General features: G+C 39.8%; 1 protein-coding gene across 1 annotated transcript in view; it reads left to right on the top strand.

The window, feature by feature from the left end:
* The window catches only part of LOC118841480 (A.superbus venom factor 1-like), a 77,086-nt gene that overhangs the window by 37,981 nt on the left and 19,812 nt on the right, over window positions 1-19,293 (top strand). Inside the window, exons 23-30 of the mRNA XM_036748916.1 lie at window positions 2,035-2,121; window positions 2,615-2,818; window positions 4,515-4,590; window positions 6,931-7,090; window positions 10,611-10,706; window positions 13,323-13,473; window positions 14,180-14,343; window positions 16,629-16,787. Coding sequence (XP_036604811.1) covers window positions 2,035-2,121; window positions 2,615-2,818; window positions 4,515-4,590; window positions 6,931-7,090; window positions 10,611-10,706; window positions 13,323-13,473; window positions 14,180-14,343; window positions 16,629-16,787 — 1,097 coding nt within the window. The remainder of the gene's footprint in view (window positions 1-2,034; window positions 2,122-2,614; window positions 2,819-4,514; window positions 4,591-6,930; window positions 7,091-10,610; window positions 10,707-13,322; window positions 13,474-14,179; window positions 14,344-16,628; window positions 16,788-19,293) is intronic.

The raw sequence follows: 19,293 nt of genomic DNA on the forward strand, positions 1-19,293 counted from the left end.
CAGACAGTAACTTTGTGACCCTAGGAAAGTCACTTAGTTTTCCTAGCCTCCATTTCCTCATCTTTGAAATGAGGATCACAATAACAGCTGCCTCTCAGGGTTGTAGAGAGGATCAAATGAAATGGCATATGTTAAACACTTTGCAAATCTCTATAAATGTTAGCCATTATTACAAATATACTTCAATTGTTCTTTGACACATACATAATTTCAAAATAAATATTCTATATATGGTGCAGAGAGCAACCCGTGTACCCCTCCTTGTCCTGTGCTATTCCTATCTATGATCTCCCATAGATCTTCAGAGAATCTATTCAGCTTCGCAGAGTACTCTCTTTGGGTCTTTCAATATTTCATGGGTTTGAAAACTCTAAAGGACTATAAAAAAGTAATATGAGATTATTGAAATAGCAAAACCCACAGCATGCTTGGGAGCCATTCCTATAAGGGGTGAAAAGAGAGCAAATGAGGTGAAACCAGAGAACAACGTCAGAGTGCGTGGGAGCACTGGAGCAGACGACATCCAAGGATTTGGGGTTTTTAGCCATTGTGTTCATTTCTGTGTATGTGAAACAATAAATATTTATTGATTGATAAAAGACAAGCAAGTTCTAGTAAACATGATCTTCCCGCCACTCACCAGGTTCTATTATATGTTCATTTCTATCTCCTTTCTGATTAGAGAATAATTCCATCATTACTTACACAGTTCCATACCTGAAGTAAGACACTCAATCACTGCTGCCTTAGATTCAAATCAATGAAACAATAAATATTTATTGCACTCATAAAAGACAACAATAACTTATTTTTTGCATTTTTTCTTTGGGGGGGGCATTTTTTGCATTTGCGTGGGCCTCATCAGAACCTCACAACAGCCCTGAGGTAGGTACCATAGTATTATTATTCCCATTCTCTAGATGAAGAAATAAGAGGTACAGACAAATTAAATGACTGCCTATTCTTACAAAGCTAATAATGTCAGAAGCAGGATTTGAATCCAGACCTTCCTAGTCCAAATCTAGCACCTTATCCATTCATAGCTCCAAGTTGCCTCTCTAAAATGATATTTGTACAATTATCCTCCTAAGACAGGCCTTAGGAAATTTTTTTGACCAGTTCTCTCAGACCTCATGAATTCCTACACCATTTACTTTATCATTGGAAGTGACCCCAGTTCTCAAAGGCTAGGCCGGTAGGACACAAGGTCTGGCAGCTATGATTGGCCACTGTTAGGAACTTTTTTCAGCTGTGGCAGCCCATCCCAACCCATGTTATGATCCAAAAGCACTAGAATGGTTTCATCAAGAAAATTTCAATTTCATCTAGGAAATCACAAATTCTCCTTTTGGAACTCCCCTGTGAAGTTCTACTTTACCTTGCATCCTCTTTATTCTATAAGATGCACCTCTTTTTCTTAGTATTTTCTGTAGAGGGCCAACTCTGAGAAAGTACATTATGGGATATAGACACAAGCCAGGTTTTCCGTGAAGCCTGATCTTGCCCTTGGGCTGATAACTCAGCACATGGGCTCTCCTAACCCCTCCTTGGCACACACATGCTGTCTCCAACACTCCTCGGTACTCACGTGCTAAAACCCACCTGTGGGCTATTAGCACAATATTGTTTATGGCAAAAGGGGAACAAAGCATGAGGAAGTCATGCAATGCAGCAAATATCTCGCACATGAACTTGTTCATCTGCTTGCCTAAAAAGGTATATAAGCCCCTTTCTTCAGCCTAATAAACAGAGCTGTGCTGTACTCTCCCACCTGGCCCATGTAATCTTTTCACTCTCCGTGGCATTGGGCCATCTCTGGCCATTTCAGCGCCACAGCCGCTGACGGCAATTTTCCATTCCTATTTCTAGTCTACACCCACTCTTATCAACACCGTGAACATTAATGAATGTCTAAAAACTATCCTGAGATGTATGATTCTTTTGTACCTTTGCCAGAGAAGCAGGGGCCCACTTACAGAGCCAGGTTTGATATTTGGCTTTCCACAAATATTTTTTTTTGCTTTGATGCCTCAGATAATGAGCAGAACATAATAGTGAGAGCAGCAGATCTGGAAAACATCGTACCAGGCACTGAATCAGAGACACAAATCATTTTCCAAGGTAAGAACCGTATTTTGCTTTGAAAAATATTGATGCTTAATAATACATCATCCTTAGACTTACTTTGGTTATAAATAACTGATTTCTTAAAGAGATCCTAAACTCATTTTATTAACATTTTGATAATTATTTCAATAGTATTGTTTCCTCTGTACTCCTATATATTTTCTTTCATTTATTTAAAAACATTATTCTGAGAAAGGGGTCCTTAGGCTTCACCCAAAGGGGTCTGTGACCTAAAAAAAGGTTAAGAACCCCTGAAGGTGAATTCTAGCATCCCTTCTAACTCTGTAAAGCCAGAAACATAAAGTAACCCAATACTTTTGAGTGCAGGGTAGGTTTTGGTTCACTGCACAAGCTCAGTTGATCTGCTTAGCCCTGATATTGTGTTTAGAATAATAGAGAAAATACTTCACATAGTGGCACATAGTAGATTATTGTCACAAGAGATTATTGACTAAATGACTGACAATATCATGCCTCTGTCTCACAGGGAATCCCATTGCAGATATTATTGAGGCAACCATTGAAGGCAAGCATATCTCACAATATATTGTCCTCCCCGGTGGCTGTGCAGAACAGACCATATCTTCAGCTTCCCGTGCAATCATCAGCGCCCACTATCTGGACAGCACAAATCAATGGGACAAGGTTGGGATTGACCGCCGACAAGAGTCCATCAACAACATTAGGCAGGGTGAGTCAGTGGTTAGTGACCCAGAACTAAGAGCTCTGGGAGTTTTTATAGTATATATGATGTCAACCAAGTTCCCACTGGACAATTTGCCACATCTCCAAAAACTTTGTCATGATTCAGGTCCTTTCACCATTTTGCTTCATTCTAGCAAACTCAGAAAATATGGGTTGGACTACTCTGGCAGATTGGGAAACTGAACCTTTCACCATCTCCCATTGGTAGATAGGCTGAAGCCCCTCTTCTTGCCCCTCCCAGCCACAGGAGCTCAAAGTTCTTACAAGATCAATCCTCTGGATTCCTAGGGATCTGCAACTGGGGAAGAGCAGTGGAGTCCTCCACATTTTAAAGGTGGAAAATTCAAGACCCAAATTGATCTCAATGATTCATGCAAGCTTCAAGATAATACCAATTTGTATTCGTGTGAGAACATTTTAAGGTTTACAGACATTTTCCTCACAAAATATCCTGAGATTGTTCAAATATTATTGTCATCATTTTTAATGAAGAAACAACATCTGAGAGGTCTAGGCCACAACAACACAAGCCTGTTGTGGTTGGTTTTGAATCCAAGTTTTCTAACTCCTGGTCCAATATTCATTTTGAAAGAGATTGTTTAATTCTTCATTTTTGTATCTATGGTGCCCAGCACATAGTAGGTACTTTTAAAAAATGCTTGTTGATTAATTAATCAAGAAAATGAGAAGTAATGTGTAATCCTCCTAGAAAAACAAGCTAGGGTCAGATAATAAAAAGCTTTAAATGCCAAACAGAGCTTTCATTTTATCCTAAGAAAAGTGTCCCCGCCACCACCCTGATACAATCCTTCATCACCTTGTGTCTATCTTATCACAATAGCCTACTGATTGGTCTTCCTCCCTCAAGTCTCTCCCCATTCCAGTTCATCCTTCATTCAGCTGTCGAATTGATCTTCCTAAAGCACTGCTCTGGCCATGCCATCTCCCTATTCCATAAACTTCAGTGGCTCCCTTCACTGGAGGGAGTGGACTCCAGGATCAAATATAAAATCCTTTGCTTGGTCAAAAGCCATTCATGATCTGGCCCCTTCCCAGATTTCCAGTCTTCCTATATCTTACTCCCTTCCACACACAGTGTGATCCAGTGACACTGACTTCCTCACTCATCCTCACAAATGACACTCTATTCACTTAACTCTCAGGATTTTCACTGGATTCTCCCTATGCCTAGAAATTTCTTCCTCTTCATCCTGGCTTCCTCCAAATCTCCATTAAAAGCACTCCTTCTGAAAAACACCTTTTTCAGTCCACCTTAATCCTAGGGCCTTCCCTCTCAAACAAACCTCCAATGTATCCTGTTTATATCTTGTTTTTATATAATTATTTACGTGTCTTTCTCATTGTAATGTGAGTTCTTTTAGAAAGAGGACTACTTTTTGCCTTTCTTTGTATCCCCAGCACTTCACATAGTGCCTGGAACATGATAGATGCTTCAAAAAATGCTAGCTGACTGATACTTTATCTATTTAGTTTCTCTGCCTATGAGTTCTAAGACAAAACCCCCAAGCAATGGATATAACTTCACCTCTTGTTTCTTTCTATAGACCAGAGTCCAGGAGATAATGTTATTTTAACCACAAATAGTCCACAGCTGTGGCCTGCTCAGAGAATAAGCTAACTGACACTTCCTGTACCAGAATAACCTTGTGTTCTCTCTGTAGGTTTTGCCAAAGAGATGGTATTCAAAAAACCTGATCACTCCTATGCAACATTACCTGGGAATCCCTCCAGCACATGGTAAGACTCTCCTATTGGCATGTAGCCATCTGTCCACCAAAGCAGCCAAGGGGAACCCTAGTATGAAATTCTGGATACTAACTCCATTCTGTGAGAGCCTTAGGACAGGTGTTTACATAGGGTACTGAATAAAGCAAGCAGGACCAGCAATCCTGTGTTCTAATCTCAGTTCTGGCACTAATTTACCAGCATTCAGGAAATAACTTTAAGGCAGTTCCTGCTGATGGTGAAATGATGTGACCTCTCTGGTTCTGTTTACTCATCTCTAAAATGAGGGGAAAGGTGATCTCTAAGGTCTTTTTTAGATCTAAAAATTCTAGTAATACTTTGATCTAGGGCCTCCTCAGAGTACTGATAAAGGACCAGAACTCTTGGGCCAGCTCCAGACCAGCATTCTCTGATCAGGAAATGATCCAGAAGTGAGTCAGACTTTTAGAACTGGAGCCATTGCTTCAGTTTCTCTTACCAGCCAGCCTTGCATGTCAGTCAGTGAAGAGTCAACAAGTATTTATTAAGTTCCTGCTATGTTCCAGGCCCTGTTATAAAGAGATGGTATTCAAAAAATTGTTGTTTTCTTCATAAATTGTATAAAATTGCTTCCTCGGGAATCACATAGAACTCTATTATAAGAACGAAGGTACCTGACACCTAACCCATTTGAAACTTAGAATCTCAGAATGTTAGAGTTCAAAGGCACTTTTGAGATGACTTAATAGACTTTCCTCATAAAGCAGATAAGGAAACAAGATGAGGGAGGGGAAGTCATTTACCCAAGGTAACATAACCTCTTAATGACCTGATATTTGGTTATGGCCATCTCACTTCAAGCTTAGATTTTGGCCTGCGTACATGATAATTCTTGAGAGGACTTTGCTGAAAATCAAACTAATGGCTTCCCCATGACTGCGTCTCTTTTTTTGTTTTTTTGTTTTGTTTTGTTTTTTTTGGAGGGGGGAAGGCAGGACAATTGGGGTCAAGTGACTTGCCCAAGGTCACACAGCTAGTAAGTGTGTCAAGTGTCTGAGGACAAATTTGAACTCAGGTCCTCCTGACTCCAGGGCCGGTGCTCTACTCACTGCACCACCTAGCTGCCCCTACTTCTCTTTAAAAGTTCATGGTTTCTCCCGCTGTAGCTGCTATGACAAAGAGTGAAAGAAATGCATAGTATATTAGAATAGAGGAAGGAGAAAGTGCTTATGGTGTCCAGGAATAGAAGAAATCTATGTGTAATGGAGGCATCACACAGGCTTAGATCACCTCGAAGGGCCTCATCCATGTGGAAGACACTAGGAACCTGCTTCCACCAGTCAGGAGAAGTGGCCCATGTGTGGACATTCTATGGTGACCCACCACATGGTTGGAAACAGCCTTTTTCCATTAGTGATGGAGATAAAACTTTTTTTCTTTTCTTTAAAAATGCTTAATTTGGCAACGGATTTTCTTATATTCTTTAAGGGTGAAAGATTCCTTCACTCCCTGCAGGTGAAACTGTGGGAAGGCCAGAGAACCTTCTCTATCCCTCCACTCCCAACTTAGGCCATGTGGTCCAGAGGAATGGATCTGGGAGGGGAGGGGTTGAGATTTTTAATTCATCCTTTACAGTTGTAGATACAGAGTGAAGTCTCTGACAGAATTCCTGCCAAGAGTGCGGCAGCTGCAGCCAGCCCAGCAGTAAAGTCCTGAGGAGCAAGGGTCCACAGACACTAGCTAGGTGAGGCTTTGGATTTGAAGTTGGTGGAATGAATGCAGTGTAGGAGCTAAGCTGAGCTGTGGGGCTTATAGAGTTAGTATCTCCGGATTGGCTCCTCAGGAATCTTTGTGCTTTCCAGTCCCCAAGGTTCACACTCCCAGATTGATGACTCCATTCTCTATACCTATAACCCTATAACTGAAAAAGGAATGAATGAAAAAGGCTAGTACTCCAGTACTGCTTCTTGAAGCCATGTGGCCTAAATAGGTGGGAGAAAGGAAGGGACCTTCAAGCCCTGAGTGACCTGATGGTGTCACCTGCTGTGAGTAAAGGAATCTACCACCTTTAGATGGGAATGCAGGGAAATCCCAGACTAACTTCAATTAGCTTGAAATGCAAAAACAAACAAAAAACAGTTCCAGCTACACAGTCAATAGAAAAAGGCTATTCCCAACCATGTGGCAGGCCAATAATATCCACAAATGTACAAGTTTTTCTGTTTCCCAGAAGTAAATTTCCCCCAGCATCTTCCAAGTGGGTGACACCACCTTAGGTGATCTAGACATACACCAAGCCCCGCATCACATGTGTCTCTTTTAAGATCCAAGCAGAGGACTATGTAAAACTCTGTATCGGTTTTGAATCTCTAGGATGACAGCCTACTTAGTGAAAATGTTCTCCATGGCCAGTGGAATAGTGTACCTTGACCAAGACTCCCTTTGTGGGTCAGTCAGGTGGTTGGTACTAGAGAGACAAGGACCTGACGGGGCCTTCTTTGACACAACAATTCCATACTCAAGAAGCATAGTGGTAAGTTTCTCTTCTTCCAAAATTTTCCCCCAATTCTAAAGGCCCAGGGATCAAGCACTCATTCTGACCATTGGGATCTATCTAAATGTCACCAAACAAAAGCATGATAGGAATGAGCGTAGCTCCCCATAGGTAGAGAGGAAACAGGATTATGTATGAAGTGAGGCCTTATGGAGTCAGCTGAGAATAAATATGAGTGGTAAATGAGTAATAATCTTTATTTTAATGTTCATATTTAGAAGGACACAGTACATAGGATCACAGAATTCAGAGCTGAAGGGACCTTAGCAACTATCTAGTCTAAACCACACATTTTACTGATGAGGAAACTGAGGTTAAGAGAAATGGAATGATTTGTCCAAGTTTATATTCTGAGAAAGTGGCAGAACCAGACCCAGAAGCCAAGCCTCTCGACTTCCAGCCATGAGCTCTTTGTGCCACATGGATCTGCAGGTCTTGGATTTGCAAACCTTGGCCTGCAATGGGGACTTCAGTGACTTTGTTTCTAACCATAAGAGACCAGCTGGTTTTTTATGGCCTTTTCTTCCTTTGAATTAAATACCCTAAACATCTATTAAATACCAACTCTATACAGAACCTTTTGCTCGGTGCTGAGAAGTATAAGAAGTTTGAATGAGATCCTTACTCTGATGGAGCTTCCAGTCAGATAGGCAAAGTGAGATAATGCAGAGGACATTCTTATCTCCTCACCCCCATAAAATCAGGGGGCAGCACAGTGGCTCAGAAAAAGATAGATATGATACTAGACAGTTAATATGTATTAGATATAATATATAATATATAAGATACAAGATATTAGACATTCTATCTGTTCTAGATATTGCTGTATAGACAGACAACACATGCAGTATAATTAAACTATGTAATCTATGGGTTCTTTGTCTGGGCTGTGATACCATTGGTATCAGCAGCTCCTGGTGAGGAAATTGCCAATATTGGCACCTGCTTTGCAACTTATAATTTTGCAGAGCTGTTTGGGGGCACTGAGGGGTTGTGACTTATCCAGGCTTATGCAGCTAGTGTGTGTCAGAGATGGAACTGGATCCCAGATATTCTTGACCCTGAGGCCAGCTCTTTCCACTACAGGGTGCTAGTATATATAGCATAATTTATATCTCTAACAGGTAAAAGGGACTAACCCTATGGTAGCTTTAGGACTAAAATCCACTACAGAATTCTTACCTTTAGATCCTTAAAGCATCCTTGGATAGATTTCAGGGGGTCTGTAAACTTGAATGGGAAAAAATTTATATCTTTATTTCCTTTGTAATCCTATATATTTTATTTTATGTATTTTAAAATGTTATTCTGAGAAGGGGTCCAAAGTCTTCACCAGACTGCCAAAGGTATCCATGATACAGCAAAGGTTGAGAACAACCCATTATACATAGTCAGAATTTGTGCTGGCTTCCACACATGAGACCACTTCCATATTTCTTTATCATTTCTTACCTACACTTATGCTAACATGTAAATACTAACTTGCTTTCTATATTTTCATTTTTGTATTTGGTAAACTGCAGCATTTTCCATGAAAAGACATTCCAAATCATTCACTCCCTGTTACTCCATTTCTAAAGTATGTCAGAAAGAAACATGTGAGGTTCTCCTCACTGAAACACCAACCTAGGAAGTCCTACCCTTCCCAAGGGCAAAAGCTGAAGGAGGAAAGGCACTTGAGATGGGAGTGAGGGGCTGAGTTGGAAGGAGTAATTTCAGAAATCTTGCTCTACCCCCTCTTAATCTCTCAGGAAAGTTCTCAGCCTCATAAGTTGAAGCAGTCTTGGTAGTTATATGTAATAATGGCTGAAATAGCCTCTTTCTACTACATAGCTCAAAAGATATAGAGTGGTCAAGGAGTATTTGACATGAGTAAAGACAAACTCCCAAAGACATGAAAGTTTTACATGCCCCGTTCTGTTTACATGGAAATTCTTCTACCAGGAATGCCTATCCTTCAGTTAACTCTTGGGGTTGTATAACATTCTCCCTATCTCTCTGAAACTCATTCTGCTATCAAAGGACTTTTAAAAAGGGCTGCCAAATCTCAACATCAACCATTCCTGATGGCTCACCTAATGATTCTCAACCTGAATTTTTTTTAAAAGAACATATAATGCCACAACTAGCTCTGGACAGAACCAAAGAGTCCCTAATCTACTTAGTTCACACACCTTTTGGCTGAATGAAATTTTATAGCTAGGATGGAAATAGGGGTGGTATCATTCTAAATTGGGGCAAAGGAAGTAAGAAAGGCCAGAAATACAAAAATCTGAAATAACATTAGTGATCTAGTGAGGGGGGAGATGCATGGATAGCTTGCCTTGGTGCTTCATTGTTGCCCATTAAAGGCTAAATAAGAGGTCTAAAGAAAGATTTCCAGTAGATGCTCTATAGGAAGACATGGGCAAGGAATACATGAACCAAAAGGGTGTGGATGAGTTGCTATCTGTGCTGTTGAAAAAGTTCCTCCTGATACTATAGCTTCATTGAAGTGTTAAGCAATGAAATTGAGGTTGAAAATGGCATTTCTAGTTTGTGGCTTATTGATCACCAGTGAAATAGCAGTTCATCACAATCTGGGTTCATTTTGCCAAGGGCTATTTTGTGTCACACTGGCAGGCATCAACTAGGCCCAACATTTTATCTTTTCAAGAAAATGTTATAGTAGGGGTAGCTAGGTGGCACAGTGTACAGAGCACCAGCCCTGGAGTCAGGAGGACCTGAGTTCAAATTTGGCCTCAGACATTTGACACTTACTAGATCTGTGACCCTGGGCAAGTCACTCTACCCAAATTGCCTCACCAAAAAAAGTGTTCTAGTAAAGTAACCTAAAATTATCCTTCTGTGAAGGGCAGAAAGTCTAGTGGAAAGAGTGTTGGGTTTAGTATGGTGGGAACCTGGGTTCTAATCCTGGGTCTGCTCCTTATTACCTGCAACCTCAAACAAGTCAGTTCACCTTCTGAGCCTCAGATTCCTTAACTATAAAAGAAGAGCAGTAGACCTGATGATGTCTAAGGTCCCTTTAAGCTCTAAATGCTATACACAGATTCTCTAGGTGGCACCCACAAGTTGGCACTGAAATATATTAATAAGATAGAGGAGAAAAACTCCTGTCATGTTGATTATGTCTCTTTAAGCATCACAGATTTCTGCCTCCAAGATTCTATTCGGTGATATTGGCCAAAAAAGTCTTATTTAAAATAGGAATATGATAGATATACTTGCCCCTCAGTAATACATTTTCTTTTTTTGATAAGGAAACTCCTCTCCTGTCTCGATGTCTCAGCTTCTCTGTCTCTTTAGGTAACTGAAAGAAAAATGATCAGAATTGCAAAGTGTTGCTTTGATACATCAGTATCACAAATACACAGGGAAACAAAAATGATAAAAGTGAGATGCCATCAGCCTTCCCTGCCATAAAAAAGTTATTTCTCCTAGTTTTTTCCCTTTCTTTTAGACTTCTCCAACATGAGTGTGGATTTTTATTTTTCTCTAGGGAGGCTACGATAACATAAATTCTGAAGTCGCGCTCACAGCATTCGTGGTTGCTGCGCTACAGGAGTCCAGACCATACTGTGTGGACCGTGTGCAAGTCAGTGTGCATGGATGGGTGGTGTCCACATTCTTCCTTCAATCCCTTCTCTACTAGCTTTGGAACTTATGATCTATGCCCCTGAGCCCATCAGATATTCAAATTCCTACTTTCCATCAATCCCCTCTCTCCTAGTGTCCAGTTGAACTCTTTTCACTGCCTCATGATCAATTCTGCCTGTTCGTGGTTTCCACAGAGGTCTGGGTTCAGACCAAGAGAAGAACTGATGAAGAATATAAACCTATTATAATCGATGTGCTATCCTCCCTCCACTCTCTTGATGATATAGCTATCCTGGCCTTCTTGCTGTTCCTTGAACTCCATCTCCCAACCCTCAGTCTATGTAATGTCAACCATTTCTGGAATTCTTCACTGCCTCTGAGTTTCCCTGGCATCCTTCATGGTTTACCTCAAATTCCACCAATGTTCCCCAACTTCTGATGCCTTCCTCTCTAAGGTTACCTTCCACCTACTCTTTATATATCTTGTATATAATGAGTTATTTACATGTTGTTTCCTCCTTTAAAATGAATGATCCCTGAGGGCAGGGACTATTTCTACCTTTCTCTGTATCTCTAGAGGCACCTGGTGGCACAGTAGATAGAGTGCTGGGTTTAGAGTCAGGAAAAAGTGAGTTCAAATCTAGCCTCAGAAATTTACTAGCTATGTGACTCTGGGCCAGTCACTTAACCTGTTTGCCTCACTTTCCTCAACTGTAGAATGGGCATAACAATAATAGCATTTACCTCTCAGGGTTCTTATGGGTATCAAATGAGGTAAAATTTGTGAAAAGCGCTTAGCACAGTGCCTGGAACAAAGTAGGCACCATATTAATGCTTATTGTCTTCCCTAGTGCTTACATAGTGTCTGGCACATAGTAAATGCTTAATAAATAGTTGTAACTGACTGAATCTGTTATTCAGTATCTTAGCTATCCCTCCAGTTATGAATTATTTGAAAATTTGATGTGCACTCCATCTATGTCTTCATGGAAGTCATTGATAAAAAAATTTTTTTAAACACAGATCTGTAGAGTTCTCCTAAGTCAACTGGAAATAACTAATTACTCATTAGATCCAGCTATTCAACTAGTTCTAAATCCTAGTTCCACTGTCATCTAGCCCACACCTCTTCATATTTCCCCCACACAAAAAAGTATGAGATGCTTTAACAGATGCTTTAGAACTTCGATACTCTAAACCACAATTCTCCTGGTCTGCCAATTGAGTAACCCTTTACAAAAAGAAAATAAAGTTAGTCCACATTACCTCTTCTTGATGAAGCCATGCTGGTTCTTCGTGATCGTTGCTTCCTTTTCTAGATGTCTACTAGCCAACTATTTAATAATACATGCTAGAATTTTGCCAGGAATTGAGTTCAAGTTCACTGGTCTATGATTTGCATTGTTCTATGATTTTGTATTCTCTTCCCTTTTGGAAAGTCAAGGCAATACTTGCCCATCTCCATACCTGGAGTACTTCTCCAATTCTCCAAGATGAATAAATGAATGAATGAAAAACATTCATTGAAAACTTACTATTCACCAAGCACTGTGCTAAATATTAGAGGGGTAATAATAACAAACTTCAAAGCTTGCAAAACACTTTACAAAACTTATTGGATCCTCATAAAAGTCCTGGGAGTTGGGTGCTATTATTAATGTCATTTCATTATTTATTTATTTATCTATCTATTTATTTATTTATTTATTATTATCATCATTTTACAAACGAGGTTAAGTGACATGCCCAGTAAGTGTCTGAGTTCATATTTGAATTCGGCTCTTCTTCACACCGGTTCCATTGCCACCTAGCTGCATCCTATGTCAAATCCAAAGATAAAAACAATCCTTGAACTCTAGGACTTTACATTCTAACAGGAGAAGACACACATGTAGGAGAATGGTGAACGGAAAAGGGAATTTTTTTGAGTATCACTGCTGTGATTCAGTAACTACATCAGTTTTTTTCAGTATCAGAAGATCTGGTTTTTTTAGGACAAGCATGTGATGATGGGCCATTGGTGATAGGAAGGAAGGAAAGGCAACAAGTAAGATGGTCTTTTATGGTGACAGTAGGTGTCGTTAAACTGGAAATTTGTCTATTTTCCAAAGGGTAAGTAGTCTAACCACCATATGTCTTGGCACCAACAGACTGCGTAGTGCTGTGGGGAAGGGAGAAAGGGGAGATTCTGTCCATCTTGAATCTTCTCCAGGTATAGCAGACTCTGTAGCTCTTAGGATATAGGGAAAGAGAAGGGAGTCCTTTGATCTGCCCCTGACTCCCACCCAGATCTAGAATGTCAGGGGCTGTGAGAATCTTGTCCTCAGAGCTTCTCACGGATATAGTCTTAAGACTTAAATGGGATGTCAGAGACCATTGACCTTAACCAATCCATTCCCCAAACAAACAAGCAAACAATAATCCCTAACAATGGCAATCTAGCCTTTACTAGAAGACCTTCATAAGTGGCTATTAATGGAATTATTGACTCAAGTGAGGGGAAACTCACTAACTCTGGAGGCCATCCATTTCACTTTTATAAAGCTCTCCCAGTTAGACTCTTCTGGGTGTTGTTTCAATATCCCCTCTCACGTCTCCTGTTCTTACTCCTCAGATTTTGAACGGAAGCATCACCAAAGCTGTGGATTTCCTTGCCCAGAAGTACCCTCAATTAACTCAAACCTATGAAGTGACCCTGGCCTCCTATGCCCTGGCACTGATGGACAGGCTGGATAATGAGTCTGTGCTTCTTGATGCAGCCACTGGTGAGTTCAGAGAGGCTCCTTTCAGTTCAAGAAAAAGTTGCAAGGATTTGAAGATAAATTAGAATTTATCTATCAATCAACAATAAAAAAAACACTTAATCTACTCCAGGTACAAAAATGAAGCAATTCTGGCCCTCAAGGAGCTTACATTCTAAAGGAGAAAACAATATGTGTAAATATAATATGTGTAAATACAATATAGACTGTCCCAAAACTTTTGGTGGAGTTTCAAGATACTAGGGCTTAAATTTAAACTATTAGATTAATTTAAACTTTTAGAGCTTAAAATTTCACTGACTTTTGGGACATTCTGTATATACAAAATGAAGATGAGGTTCTTTAGGGAGGGGGTATACTAGCAGCATGGAGACTATGAAAATCCTCCTGCCAAAAGTGGCATTTTAACTGAGTCTTAAAGAAAACCAGGGATCCTGAGAGGCAGAGGTGAGAAAGTTGTACCTTCTAGATATCAGGGAACAGCTATTGCAAAAGAACACCAGTAGGAAATGGAGCATCACATGCATACAGGATGTCAGGAGCACAGGCAGAACTGACTTCCCACCAAATCATCCCCCAGTGTATATCTCTTGTTAACTTTCTGCCTAGTACCATCATCTTGGCTCTAAGGAGCATGAGCCATTGACAGACTATTTTAAGGAAAAGCAGCTAGGCTCAATCTTGGTCTTTATGTTCTGTTTGTGCCTAGATGGGGATCACTGGGAAGACACAAGATCCCACTATTTTGGTATAGAGGCCTCTTCCTATGGACTACTGAGTCTCATACACTTGAAGAAATTTCAAATGGCAGCAGAAGTGGCCCAGTGGTTGATGTTACAGAAAATCTATGAAGGGAGCTATGGAAGCACTCAGGTGAGACTTTTTCATACCCAGTTTCATAGTGAACTTACTGTTTCTCAAAGATCATGGTTGACAGAAAAGGCTCTGTGTGTACATGTATGTGTTAGGGGAATGGAATAGGATTTGGGGACAGTATTTGTACAACATGACTAGGAAGTGGGGAGCATGGATGCTATGAATAGCCTTCTGAGATGTCCCATAAGTCACAGATGAGAAAATGTTGGTGGAGGAATAAAATAACTTTACCAGATGAGCATAATACCTTTAATTTCTTAGTTGAAGGAGCTAACCAGGCCTAGAGTCATCACAGACCTTCAAAGCTAGATGGGTCTTAGTCATCTAGTCTAATCCCCTTCATTCTGAAGATAAAATCTCGGAGAGAACATGATTTGCGTCAGATGAGACAGAGTCAATAGCTAACCAAGAAGGAAAGGGAAACACCTACTCTCCTTCTGCCTTGTCAAAAAGGAATATATAGGAGATAAAGCTAAGCTGATCCATAAACGAAGAAAAGGATAGAGGCAGGAAATTAGAAAGGGATGGAATGTTCCAGACATGGCTGTAGGGTTATCAGCAAGCTAAAAGTCAGGACGTAGGGTAAGCAAGCAAAAACCTAGCCAAGACTACGATGACATGGAGTCACTAGGAAGCATTGCCCTGTCTGGGCACTCCTGGTCTTAGCTGGAAGTCCCTTCTTCCAGTTATGAGGGTCAATACTTTTATGTGTTCCACAGTAATTTTGAGGCCCCATTAGTACAGAATTCCTACCTATTGCCCTAGGACTCAGCTGAAAAATTAATCCTGATGTAACCAACCTGGTGGTGAGCTTCTCCCAGCATGGCTAGGCTGCTCCTACACAGAGCAAAGATGTATATAGTCTGCCACTGGGTGCATACTCCAAGTCTTTCCAGGTTGGTGGAGCTTGCCGGAAGACATACCACAAGTAAAAAATACAGTAACCAAGCTATGTTAAGAAAAAACAAACCTCAATGACCTATGGAAATGAATGGAATGGTGTAGCAGAGTTAAGAGACTGCAGCTATAGTCTTGACTCTGCCACTAACTTGCTATGATATTGAGTTATTTAACCTCTGGGTACCTCAGTTTTGTCGCCCATAAAATGAGGATGATCTCTGAATTTCTTTTGAAAAAGAATTCTAAGTGAAGCCAAGAAGATGAAATAAGAAATGACAAACTAAATAACATGGAAAAATACATTTTTGTTTTAAAGCAAGAGACAGAGAAGACTCAGGGAACAGTAGGGGATGAAAGACATCTTCAAATGTTTGGAAGTTTATCTCTTAGAAAAGAAATTAGACTTGTTCTCCTTAGCCCCAAAAGACAGAACTGGAAACTGAGGCAAATGCAGGTTAAATTACTTGACCAAGATCACACAGCTAGTAAATATCTGAGGTCAGATTTGAACTCAGGTCTTTCTGACTCAGGTCTTTTCTGCCAGGGCCCAGCACTTTATCCACTGTGTCATCTAGCTGTCCAAACCATTCATTTCCTCATTTCTTACGTTGAAATAATATTCCGTTACATTCATATACTAAAATTTGTTTAGCCATTCCCCAGGAGATGGGCATCCCTCTTAGTTTTCAATTCTTTGCTACTACAAAAAAGAGCTACTCTAAATATTTTTGCACACATGGAAATTTTTCTTCTTCTTTTTTTTAATCTCATTGGCCTAGTAGTAGTATTGATGCATCAAAGGATATATATAGTTTAGGGACTTTGGGAGCCATATTTCCAAATTGCTTTCCAGAATGGCTGGACCAAATTTACAATTTGACCAACAGCACATTAGTGTACCAGTTTTCCTTCAGTCCTTCCAACAATTGCCATTTGCAATTTTTGTGATCTTTGCCAATCTGGGGAGTGTGAGATGCAACCTTAAATTTGCTTTAATTTGCATTTCTCTAACTATTGGTGATTTGGAGCATTTCATTTTTTAAAATATATTTATCGATAGCTTAGATTTCTTCCTTTGAAATGATTCATAGTCATTTACCATTTATCTATTGGGAATGGCTATCTTTGAACCATTGGTTCTTATAAATGAAGATGACATAACTGTGTCTACAGGTTATCATCTGTTAGCTATTGGGTGTCACTCACTTAGCATGGTATCTTATACACCCCTGAGCAGTTGATTCTCCCTAACTGTCCAGGCCTATTCTCCCTAGATTTGGAGGAACACAAGTTACTATTTATTACTTTTTCTACATGGAACTTCTGATGTACAGTAATGGGTATTATACATGTGACTTCACCATCTGTTCCCGGATTTCTAGACCCTCATCATGGTGCTACAAGCTTTGGCTGAGTATCAGAAAAAGGTACCACAACATAAAGATACCTATCTGGAAATTTCTCTGCATCTACCAGGCCGTCAATCAGCTGTCAATCACCGGATAGACTATTCAACTAATATGTTGAGCAGAAGAGCTGAGGTATGTTTTCTCTGTATCTTTGAGAGGGAAAGAAGACTCAATTCGTATGATCCTAACGATTCAATCCTACAACCATTGAACTTCCTACTGAGTGTAAGGCTCTGTGCTAGTCATTGGGGATAGAAAGATAAAAATGAAACAACCCCTGCCCTCAAGGAACTTCCATTCTACTGCACAGAGACAACATTTGTTGAGGTTTCAGTGATTTTTTCAGTCATGTCCAACTCTTCATGACTCCATTTGGAGTTTTCTTGGCAAAGATACTAGAGTATCTAGAGATACTAGATAAGGAAACTAAGGCAAACAGGGTTAAGTGACTTTCCCAGGGTCACAAAGCTAGTAAGTGTCTGAGGTCACATTTGAACTCAGGAGGATGAGGTTTCCTGACTCCAGGCCCAGAACTCTATCCACTGCACCACCTAGCTGCCCCCAATACAAAACATAGATATGGTAAAACAAAGTAATTTCAAAATGGAGAGTGCTAATAACTAGGGGTATCAGGAACAGTGTTGCATAGGAAGAGGCACTTGGGCTATGCTCTGAAAGAAGCTAGTGATTCTACAAGGCAGAGGTAAAGAAGAAATACATTCCAGGCATGGAGGGATAATTTCAACAGTGGCAGATGGAATGTCTCTTATGAAAACAGCTAGTAAGCCAATTTTACTGGAAGGGAAAATGTACAAGGCACTACATCAGATTACAGAATACAAGGTATTACATTAGATGAAGTGGATTCTTCAGTATTGAACCAATTAATAGGGACCCTAGAAAGTATGTGTGATCCAATAAGGTGTCAGCATCCTTGCCTCTATTTCATAATTCTTCAGTGTTATTCAACTCAAATGATATCACAAAAATTTTAAATCTTCATTTTACTTCAAAGTTTCAAGGAAGTATGAATTCATTAGTATGGTCTGGCCTCCCCATGTGTATTACAATCCCCTACTATTTAGTAACTGCTCTTTGAGAGTTCTGCAGCTGAAAAATTAATCCTGATGTAACCAACCTGGTGGTGAGCTTCTCCCAGCATGGCTAGGCTGCTCCTACACAGAGCAAAGATGTATATAGTCTGCCGCTGGGTGCATACTCCAAGTCTTTCCAGGTTGGTGGAGCTTGCCAAAGTGTCTTCTGTAATAGCAGAGCCTTTGGGAACCTAAAATCACTGCTATGCCATGACAAGGCATCGGAGTAGAATTCTGTTTCACTTTAGTTTATTAAAAATACTTTTTAAAGTAATTCTATAAGCATAGAGAAGGGCATCAAGAGAGTGTTTCAGCCACACAATGTTATAAATTACTAGTACAACTGTTATCTCTCAATTTGAATCATACTTTCTCACTTTTCCCAATAAATGCCTTTTCCCTTGGCCATGAATATCACCCCTTTTTATAAAAATATTGCTCCTGACTATATAGATATCTTTATAGATACTTTTCAGGGCTTCCTTAGAGAGCTTGTTATATACTTGGGCTCCTATGTATACATACATACATACATACATATATATACACACGCATGCATGTATGTATGTTGTGTATGTATGTGCATGTATATGTGTATATACATGTATATTGTGATAGTATATATCATATATATACTCCATAGTAAACTTGGTCTGTCATGAAATTACTGAGGTATCGGGGCTTCGCACAGTGCCTGGCACATATTAAAGGCTTAATAAATGCTTGTTGACTGACTGGCTCTTTGACCAGCTTGGAATGAATGAAGAAAAAAGTATTTATTATGTGCTTGCTAGGTACCAGGCACCATGCTAAGTGCTAGGTATACAAATGCAGGAAAGCAGCAAGCAAGGCAGTTCCTGCCCTCAAAATCTTACGCTCTAATAAGGGAGGATAATACAACACCCAAGGAGATCTAGAGTTGGAAAGCTCTTTTAAAGTATTTTAAAGCCTTAAATCACCATATAAAGATTAGTTATTATCATTATTGTTATCCATTAATAGATAGAAATTAAAATAATATTTGGTTTGTGCTCAATCTAAACAATGAATGAAGTTGAATGGGGATGAGTAGTGGGAGCAGAGGTTGGCATGACAGTTATGACTTGCAAGAGTTCTTATTCATGTACGTTGTTATTGACTTTTTACTTATTTGGTTTGTTTTTAGTTAGCCCTGTCACACAAGATGTCATGCATGCCCTTCACTTTATAGGATTGTGACCATAGAAAATTCAACTAGCAGAGATCTATTATTCAAGTTTCTGAACATTATATTTGTCAAAATCTTAATTGCCTGGAGTTCACATAGAATGAATTCATAATATGAATCAGAAACTATATAAAAATATGTGTTATTACCACTAAAACCCACTTGTTTGTCTGCAGCTGAACTATCTGCCACAAATGATTCATTCTAACTCAGCTTTCTCCTGTCAATCAGGAGGCTCCTGATTGACAATGGCCATTCTCCTTACCCCCACCAGTCCCTTTCAGTGTTCAATTTATATTCAGATAATGCAAAATAATTTTAATATTAGCTTCAGCCC

Source organism: Trichosurus vulpecula, chromosome 3 (genome assembly GCF_011100635.1).
Source record: "Trichosurus vulpecula isolate mTriVul1 chromosome 3, mTriVul1.pri, whole genome shotgun sequence".
Taxonomy (NCBI): Eukaryota; Metazoa; Chordata; class Mammalia; order Diprotodontia; family Phalangeridae; genus Trichosurus; species Trichosurus vulpecula.